General features: G+C 36.3%; 1 protein-coding gene across 1 annotated transcript; it reads left to right on the plus strand.

Moving 5' to 3' along the window:
* Positions 1-209: 209 nt before the first annotated feature.
* Positions 210-2407, plus strand: LOC132069480 (uncharacterized). The gene is made up of 2 exons (XM_059462826.1): positions 210-543; positions 1906-2407. Exons 1-2 carry the CDS (start codon positions 415-417, stop codon positions 2149-2151), a joined length of 375 nt encoding a protein of 124 aa, XP_059318809.1. The 5' UTR covers positions 210-414; the 3' UTR covers positions 2152-2407.
* Positions 2408-10243: the final 7836 nt, after the last annotated feature.

Consider the following 10243-nt stretch of genomic DNA (forward strand, 5'->3'; position numbering starts at 1 on the left):
ATTGAAGGTTAAATCGTGTTATGTCATATATCACAAGAATCAATATAAAAAATTATTACTAATAATTATGGAGCTTAATTAAATCTTAAATTACGTAAATCTTGATATAGTCAGATTGTCAAAGCAATAACAGGTAACTCCTCAATCAAAACTAGGGTGTGCAAACTGGGAATAGCCGGTTTCCCGTGAGCCAAACAAGAAAAGATTGGTTCTGTTTTTTGGTCTCTCGACTCTGTTCACGTTAATAAATAGCAGTAGTAGTAAAGCCAAAAGGGCAATCACAATTCAGACAAGCAATTTTCTGTCTCTTTGTTTTTCCTGCTTTCTCACTTGTGTTATTTTTTCTAGTTGTGTCTGTTCCAAGTCTTAGACAAAACTTTTCCAATTTAGGTAAGTAAAATTAAAAAGAGAGAGATGACTGGAGTTTCAAAGGAGGAAGAGATGAGCGTAACGCTTGATCTTCTTAAGAAGAAAATGGATGATTTTGCTAACGAAAGAGATTGGGAGAAGTTTCATAGCCCCAGAAATCTTCTTTTGGCTCTGGTACTTCCCCTGCTATCCACCTTTTTTTTGTTTATATTTGTTGTTTGTGAAAGGTCAATGATTTTTTTTTTTTTTTTTTTTTGTATCGTTCCAAATTTATTGCGTATCCCTAAGGGGTCGTTTGGTTCAAAAATAAATTACGCCGAAATAAGTTATGCTGGAATTAATTACGTTCGGATAAATTATCTTTTAAGGATTAGTTATTAAGGTTATTTTTTATTAATCGTTTGGTATGTTAATTAAAAGTATGATACATTAGATAATTTCTAAAAAGAAAAGGTTTCTTCTTTATCGCGGGATAACTTATTCAGGGATAACTTATTCCACCCTATAACAGGTATAAGTTATCCCAACACTATTTTTACTCCTGGGATAACTTATCCCATGATTATTAACCAAACAAAGAATAAGAAATTGCTAAATTCTTATGCCAGGACTATTTATGTTTATCCTTCGTACCAAACGGCCCCTAAGAGATATCCATCGTTCTATTAAATCTGATTTTTTTTTTTTTAAAAAAAACATGTTTGTTTCCACTCGTGTTTTGTTCTGAATTATCAAGATTTGTGTACTTAAGTGAAGGTCATGATTTGTTTTTTTCTTTTATCGTTCCATTTTTATTGCGTATCTAAGAGATATCCTCCGTTCTATTAAATCTGAGATTAAAAAAAAAAAAAAAAAAAAACTTATGTTTGTTTCCACTCGTGAATTGTTATGAATGATCAATATTTGTGTACTTATCACTTAACTAGTGATCCCTTTTTGATCCTTTACATATATATTTGATAGACGATCCTATTTTTCGTGTCGTGATATTTCCGTCTTCTTTATTTTTCTTGAATCAATAACTTGAAAGGGTTGTTTTTAATGTATACAGAAGTTGCTTAGTGTTGAGTCACACATGATGACTCGCCTGTTTTCCGATTCGTTTCTTATTTGATATTTCCTCTGGTCTGTTTCGTTTTATGTGGTATCCTTTCTATATGAAAAAAAAAATAGACACTTTTTATTTTATTTATATTAGAAACTAAACTTAAAATTTCTCATTTTACTCTTATAATATACTAGTGATGTGTTTTTACGGCCACGAAATATCAACACAAATTTAAGATCACAATTTCTAATGATACTTATAATAACCTTTAAACAGTGTGATCAGTCGAACACTATTATATCAAATAAAACGGATTGAAAAAAAATTCCCATCCATAAGCTCGTCATTTCTAGGGAAAAAAACAGGGCTATTTCTCTGTGCTTGTCCTAGTAATTCATGAAACCAACTTCCATCATCCTAATTCCTCTTCTTGTTTCATTTTTTTTTTAAATTGGTTAAATTGATCTATTTACTATATATATATATAGGTGGGAGAAGTTGGAGAACTGTCAGAAATATTTCAGTGGAAAGGAGAAGTTTCAAAGGGGTTGCCTGATTGGAAAGAAAATGAGAAGTTACATCTTGGTGAAGAACTTTCTGACGTTTTGCTATACCTCGTCAGGCTTTCTGATATCTGTGGGATTGATCTTGGCAAAGCTGCTCTTCGTAAAGTGCAACTCAATGCCATTAAGTACCCTGTTAAGAAATGCAATGAAGAAGAAGTTGATAAATAAATAGTCGGCTTGAAAAAATAGTCGAGGTGTGTACAAACACAGGTCCAGTGGACCATCTTCATGAAAAAAAAAAAAAAATCTAGCAGAATGACAACAGTACTTTTGGTAGTATTGGTCGATTTTAATTTTAGTTCATGTGATATTTGATTAAGCACAGTTATCTTCAATTACTTGAAATGTGCACTTTTGATCCATTAGCTTATGAATATTCACAAATCTTTGAAATTTTAACCATTTCAGTTATGTTAAACTTGTATTGTTACTCTATATTCGAAGGTAATAATATGCTTCTAAAAATGGTCCAAATATAACATATTTTCCGTGTGAACGCACATATTTTAATTAATTGAAAATTAAATGCATTGATTTATATATCACAAGCAACCAAAATATCAATTTACCAATAATTGAATGACCGAAAATGTTATTCTCCTTTTTTTTTTTCCTTTTAAATGTATAATCATTAGGGTATACAGAATGTCTTCATTTGACTAATTCATATTCGTGTCGCATAGAACTTATAAAAGGATAAACGCTCTTTACCATGAGTTTCTCCATTTTAAGAATCAGAACCCGAGATCTGTTGCTAAGGAGGGAGGAATTTGCTTTTTTGTGTTATGATAAATATAGTAAGTTAGGTGCCATAGGAGTCATTTACTATTTGGCTGTTCTTCAACAACAGCAATGTGGATGTTTTGTATAATCGAAGATCCTTAGCATTTATTTTGGACTTTTTTGACAGTTGAAATCATATCTTTCTTTGCCGATCTATTCAATGTGCTTTCTCAATTCTGATAAAAGATTTTCCTACTTTTGAATCATGAGTTTCTTCAGTTGAAATATAGTAATTCCCCTCCGGATTGCAAGGATTTCCTTTCACATGCCATCATTTAACATACCAGTTTAAATTCTATACACGAATTATATAAAAATACTTATACAATCATGTCATTTATAAAGTAGTTAATTATACGTAAATATTATTTTTCGATAAAAATGGTCACTAAATTGCTGTAGCAAGTTAAACTATAATGATACTATGATTGTTAGTGTATATGATTTATATCTTTTACATATTTACTAGAGTGAAGATTTCATCCTTAACGAGAGATTTCAGATTTACATTCTAAGAATTAAGAAATCCTGAAAAGGGGTGCGTCCTGTATAATGAGTCCTATGACTGAGTCGAATTAATCGAGTCGATGAATTTTAAATAAATGGTTAAAATAAGTGTAGTTAATTTTTCGCTTAAGAGTTGAGAATCAAGTGGCGAGAGTCTCATTATCAAGTCAATATCATGATCTCTGGCCTTCCCCTTCGTGTACATATAAACAAATGATACTCTTGCAAAATCTCTTTTTAAAAAGAATTGAATGGATTTGCCAGATATCACTCAAAATATGGGGATATAATTATGCTATTATGTGGGGATTCGGATCCTAATTAAGATCGCCCAGTTATTTAATTCAGCAAATATCCAACACAAACGACAACAACATTAGGACTGTTCTGCACGAATGCAAGTACAAGCACTAAAGTATTTTTTTAATGAGATAAAAGCGTTGTTAGTACTATTAGATTATAGATGTATGACGAATTAATTGCCACTATATACAAAGGTCTATTGCCCGTAATATCATTTATGCATAACCTTATCAATAAGTTTTTTAAATTTATTTCTCATTCATTAATGTTTGGTATCCGTTACGAGGTCCTGACTAATTAATACCAATGATTCGACTAGTGTCATGTAGAACTCATTAAAAAAAAAAAAGCACTCTATATCGAAATGTTTTCCATTCACAAGGCTCGAATCCGAAATCTTTATTTATTGATGAAGGATCTTATCCATCTCAATATAACTCTTAGTGATTACAAGTTAACAGTCTTGTATTTGGCTATTAATCAAATAGCAAGATAATGTTAATAAGGTCGGCATACATTACATCTTACTTCTGTCTTACATTGCTTGTATTCATTGTTTACCCCGAATTTAGGTAATCAATTGAATTTGTAAGTGAGGTATAGGATATGTGGATGAACTTTAATCTATTATGGGCTAATATGAACGTATGAGAATTCGTATGTAAAGATAAGAATATGTGTATGTATGTATATTTCAAGAACTTGAGCTAAGATGTAAACGTTGATGATTAGAGCTAATATGTTATTGAAATAATTATAACTTCACGGATTCGGATCGAAGAGAAAGAAAAAAAAAAGCTTCAATATTTTTTGCTATTACAATATTCTAGATCTTTAGAAGCCAACCCCTCAAAGTAGGGAAATGCCCCCCTATTTATAGTTTTTCCTTCGATACAACATAAAGCCCCTTTAGAATAAAGAAAACCCTAAAAGGATAAGGTTGGGCCGTACGGTCCCGACACCGTACGGCCCCGCGGCAGAACGGTCTTGACACGTGGCAATTTTGTAACTGATCAACCGGACTAACGGCCACGATCAACTCGGTCATGGAGAAACCGGACTAACGGCCACGATCAACTCGGTCATGGAGTAATCGGGCTAACGGCCACGATCAACTCGGTCATGGAGTAATCGGGCTAACGGCCACGATCAACTCGGCCATGGAGTAACCGGGCTAACGACCACGATCAACTCAGCCATGGAGAAATCGGACTGGCTGTGATGAGGAGTTTGTCCCGGATAAATCGGACCATACGATTTTCCTCCGACTTCTTCTGATGCAATACCCCGGGCCCGAAAGAGTCTTTGCGCTCGTGCTTGTTTCTTCCTTCCCTTGATCCCCGGTCTCACCGGTCTAACATTAATCCGATTTTTACCGTATACATTCATCTCTTACGTTACTATCACATTTTGAACTTAGCGAATTGTTAATAAACATAACATTTATGAACTACAAAACCAATATTACTACCTAGGGCACGTTGCCTTAGATAATATATTTACCATTTTTATATGAGTAATTGTTAATTCAGGCCATTGGATGAAGTCCAATGTTTTCTTAAACTAGTAGTATTGGTTCACATCAGTACTCTTAATAAATCAATTAGGCAAACAGTGGATCTTGCACAGTGAATTTCTAGTGCTTGCCTAATTGGTGAGATTGTTTTATGGTAACAGTAAAAAAAAAAAAAAAAGGGGAGAGAGAGAGACAAAAAGATTTGAATTTGCAATCTGCATTGATGTTCTCTCTTGGCCGTTTTTGGCTAGAGGAATTGGATGTAGAGTTTAACTTAACCGCAAAGTTAACTTATGACGCGAGAATGAGCCAAAATCATATAAGGAGACAATAACACACTCCTTCAACTAATGTGGGATAGTTATTGTAGTGGACAAAATGGTATATATGTGCCTGACACAGCATGCTAAATCAAGGCTCAACGCCCCTCTCTGACTCCTCATATGGTCTGTCCCCGAACAATCGACTCTTGGAACCTACCATGTACGAAGACTATGATCCTCCCTCGCTCACAAATGGACATAAGAAAACATATAAAACAAGTGGATCCAACATTATGTAACAAGAATTGAAATGGGCCGGGTCAAGTTGTGATAACATACATTAATAAAAGGCTGAATATATATTGTAGACAATAAAATTCGCGTTGAGAAAATAATAATCAAGACAGGAAAATATCGCAACAATTTTTGTATTTGATTTCAGAATATGAGTGTTACAATCTCTATGATTCCTCTGATTCGCCTTTTCTATAGTAAATTCAAGGGCTTTTGAGCTTTATCTTGAACTTGATGGATTTAATTTTGACTTGGACTTGAATTCAAGGGCTTTTGAGCTTGGTCTTGAATCTTCGTCTGGATCTCTAGAACTTCTAGAGAAATACTTGAGTGCTTGAATGCTTTCGGCTTGAGAGAAATAACGGTGTTTGATCCACGAGCTCTCCCCGGCTTCTTGTTAGAATTTAAATCCCTTTTACGAATTATGAGACCCCTATTTATAGTTGTAGGATGGAGGAGTTGTGATAAGGACGGGCTTCTTTCGACCAATCAGAATTAAGCTGACATGCCGATATTTGATTGGTAAGAACATGTCATTTGTACACGTGGCGTATCTTCATTGGTCTTTGATTTGACTAGGCATGCTGCATCATTTTGACACGTGGCATGATCCTATTGGCTCCTTCGTTTGACTTGGCGTGCCACGTCATTTGACATGTGGCACCAATTTGGGCCTCTTGAATAAGATGACATTTTGGGCTTGACAAAGTGGGCTCATTATTTATAGCCCAAATTAATGGACTAGCCCAATAAATCAGAGCTTTAATTAAATCCGTATTTATTGGACTTAAATAATTAATTCAAAATTATATTAATCCATAATATTTGATTGGACTAATGTTTTGAATTTATTATGATCCGAAATTCTTGTGAATTAAATTTAATAAAATTTCTTTATCCACAAATGCCCCTACTTCAAGACTTGTCGAGGTAATATTACCAAATTTTTTTCGTGACTAGCCTTGAAGTAATTGTACAATACCAATTTTTCCTTTCTTGGAATACATTATTGGTATATACCATTATGAACTTACACATAACGTAGTTGTCCCTCCACAAAGTATTTTTACTCAGATTGCTAGGCAAACACCCATGTCATAATTCTTCTTTGACCATTTAGATCAAAGCTGGAACATTAAGTTGCAAAAATTGCAAGTGTGTCAAAATTGCATGAGAATAGACACCCTTTTTTTTTAGTTCACGTAAAAATCTTCCATGTAGTGACATGGGCCCTACAAACCTCCTTTCCCCTCCTTTTTTTTTTTTGCTCAAATCAGAAGTGTTATATTGTTCACTTTCTACGTGTGCCCGTAGGTTTAGGATTTTCAATTGGGTTAGGAAACCTAGTCCTTTATGGACTCCAATAACTGCTCCTATTTCCACCCAACTAGGAGTCTTGCCGTCGACAATGGTATAGCCACCACCTATAAATAGGAGCATATTTTCCGTTATTTTGACATTCGGCATTCTCGATTCACGGTGGGTATAATTTCCTCTTCCTTTTCTGTTTTTTTATTTTGTTTTTTTATTTGGTGTCTTTCTTCTTCTCACTTCTTTTTGTAGGTTCAACACATAAAGTTCATGAGAGATCAGCTTAATTTGCGAGAGAATAATATTACCTCCGACATTTTAAGACTGACATGCGACATCCTTTTATTGATATATTCATGAAGCAATCGGCTTAGGGTGCGAGAGAATAATATTACCTCCGACACCTTGAGACTGACAAATAAAGATCTTTTTGACGACGTATGCAAGAAAAAATCAGCTTAGAGTGCGAGAGAATAATATTACCTCCGACACTTTGAGACTGACAATTTGCGCTCCTTTTAACAATACATTCACAAAACAATCGGCTTAGGGTGCGAGAGATTAACATTGCCTCCGACACCTTAAGACTGACAAGTCCTGTTTACATGAATTCGATCAACTTCAACCTTGTGATTAACCAAGCTTCTTTTGTTCATGCAGTTTGAAGAGATGGTTCACTTCAGAGATTATACGTCTCCGTCCTCCAAAAACAAGTATCTCATTATTGAAGCTGAAAATGGCGAAATCTTAACCAAGTTGCTGACTTATATTCCACTGGTCGGTTGGTACGCTGGTCCGTGGCCATCTTTGAGGAATTCTCTCCATATGCTAAATTGGACTTCAGAACACAACCAAGGCTCTAATCGATCGTCAACAATGTGGTCCCTTCAGAATCCTAACCATTGCAAGTCGAACGTTGCGGGCACCCTTCCTTGTTTAGGACGTCGAATACTTCAAGGACAAGCACATTGGGGATCAGGAACCATGAAAATTGATCGTCAATATCATCATACACCGGGATATTGGGAATGGGTGAAGATGTGCTTGCGAGTCAACAAACTTTGAAGACAACGAGAATATGATGCTATTTATGCTTCTCTGTTCACCTATGATCGCAATTCAAACATATTGCAAGCATTCTTTGAAGTCCGGTGTCCAACGACAAATACATCGCTTACATCCGTTGAGAGCTATCAATATCCCTTTGGGATTTACACGTCATTGGAGGTCTACCCATTGGTGGTTCCCACTTACGAAGAAATAGTGCCCGAAGCTAAGGAGCTTACAGGTACTAATGAGAATAACGAAATGTTCCTTCCCCAAACATGTGAGCACCTATTCGTAGCCTTTCAATATCTTCAAGAAAGTGAGATTCATAATCCAAGGGTGCCTTTGAGCAAGTGGATAAATTTTTGGTGCAAAAGAGCTTTGAAATACGAACTTGCTCCACCACGGAAGGAGAAAAAGTCTGCTCGCTTGAAGTCAACATATAATCCAACCGGAGTTATACCTGGAGCAGCCGAGTGGTCAAGTGCAGATGAAGTAATGTTTTCCGAACTTGGAGTAGATCATGAACAAAGGGATGATACATATTTAACAGCCTTCTTATCATGTTGGTTGTGCGCCTTTGTATTTCCCTCTAAAGATAGTGATTTCATTCGACCGGGGACTTTTAGAATGGCGGCCATGATGGCAAATAAACGAGTAATTAGTCTTGCAGTCCCAGTCTTATAAAACATTTACAATGGTTTAGCGAAGATTTCCAAGTCATCGCAACTTGAGCATATTAAAGTGTCATTTCCCATTCATTATTTATATGGTTGTCTTGCTCACTACTTCAAGACGCATTTTGCACTTCCTAACGGACCATCAGTTCCGTTAATGGTAGTATATTCTGGAGGAGGTGCTGCAAAATATTTTGACGGAGAGCATGCAAGAAAATGCGTTCATCGAGAAGATAGCGTTGCTTGGACTTCTACTATGCCAAATAGGTCCCGTCCTCATTATTTTGTGGACAATGGCAAGGAACCAGAGTTGGAGGTGAGTTACTTTATGAGCCTTCGTTTTAATTACCTTCCTTTGAGGAGTGAGGACTCCTACATCTTCGAGCCATATAGTCCGCACCGATTCGGCCCGTCGGTTTGGGTTTTATCAAGACACTCCGGCGTCTTGGAAAGTGATATTCGCGCGTGCCTCATTAGTCGAAGGACTTAGATTCTCTCGAATTTGTGTGTCCCAAAAATCCATGTCGAAGGAAACTTTCCCTAACACTACGTCTAATGTGAGGAAGCTCTCTTCGTCCGAGTATAAATCACAGTGGGCAAAAGTGCATGGGAAATATCTCGAAGACAAATTGCAATCGTTGGTGGCTGCTGTTGGCCCTATTATAGACATTCTTCAAGAGCACAATGAAGAGGTCTTCGCTGATAAATCTCTTGCTTTAAAGTCTAAAGCAGTTTTGCCACACAAAAGCAAATGGCCTCCATGTACAGACGTTCAAAAGAGAAGATGCTTCCTCAGGCTTATCAAGCTTCTAAAAAGCGACCACCACAAGACGAAAGTGATAGCAGTCATGGGGATCATTGTCCGAAGAGATTCAGACCACCTTTAGACGAGCCAAGAGACACTACTTCGCATGCGGTAGAGATTCATGACGGCGATAGCAGTTCTTCAAGGACTTTGACAGCTACTAAAGAGGTAATGATTTAAATTTCCCTGCTGCTCCGTGACACTTGAACGAGTTTACTGATTGTTTATTATTTCTATGCAGCCAAGCAGCGTCAATACTTTAGTGGCTTCTCACCAAAGCAAGCCTCAAGATAGTAGTGAATGCAGGGCCAGACTCACGGGGATCACTTCCAACATCTAAATCAGAGCGAGAGGCCACTTCTATTTCTCATGGGAGGTCTAAACCAAATTTGGGACTCAATTCTCGCAAACCACCAAAGAACAACTATGTCCGTTTTTTATGGAAGAAAGGTTGTGATGACTCTTCGAAAGAATTTCATTTTGGAGGCCTGGACTAAGATCCAAGCTAAATTCTCCAACCTTTCTGTGGATTGTGCATCTTCTCTTGAAGATGAGGTGAAAGTGATCCTTAAGGAGATGGATGGAAAGGACTTGGATATTTCCCCTTTGAAGAAACTATTGGATTCTTTCTTTGAGCTTGCCACTTCCTATGACCAAGCACGATCAGCTCTTGTTGATAAGGCCGCAGAATTCGAAAAATCAAAATCATTTGTAAGAGCCAAGGAACATCTTGATCTTGTCTTAACTGAAAAAG

This window comes from Lycium ferocissimum, chromosome 1 (assembly GCF_029784015.1).
Source record: "Lycium ferocissimum isolate CSIRO_LF1 chromosome 1, AGI_CSIRO_Lferr_CH_V1, whole genome shotgun sequence".
Lineage (NCBI taxonomy): Eukaryota > Viridiplantae > Streptophyta > Magnoliopsida > Solanales > Solanaceae > Lycium > Lycium ferocissimum.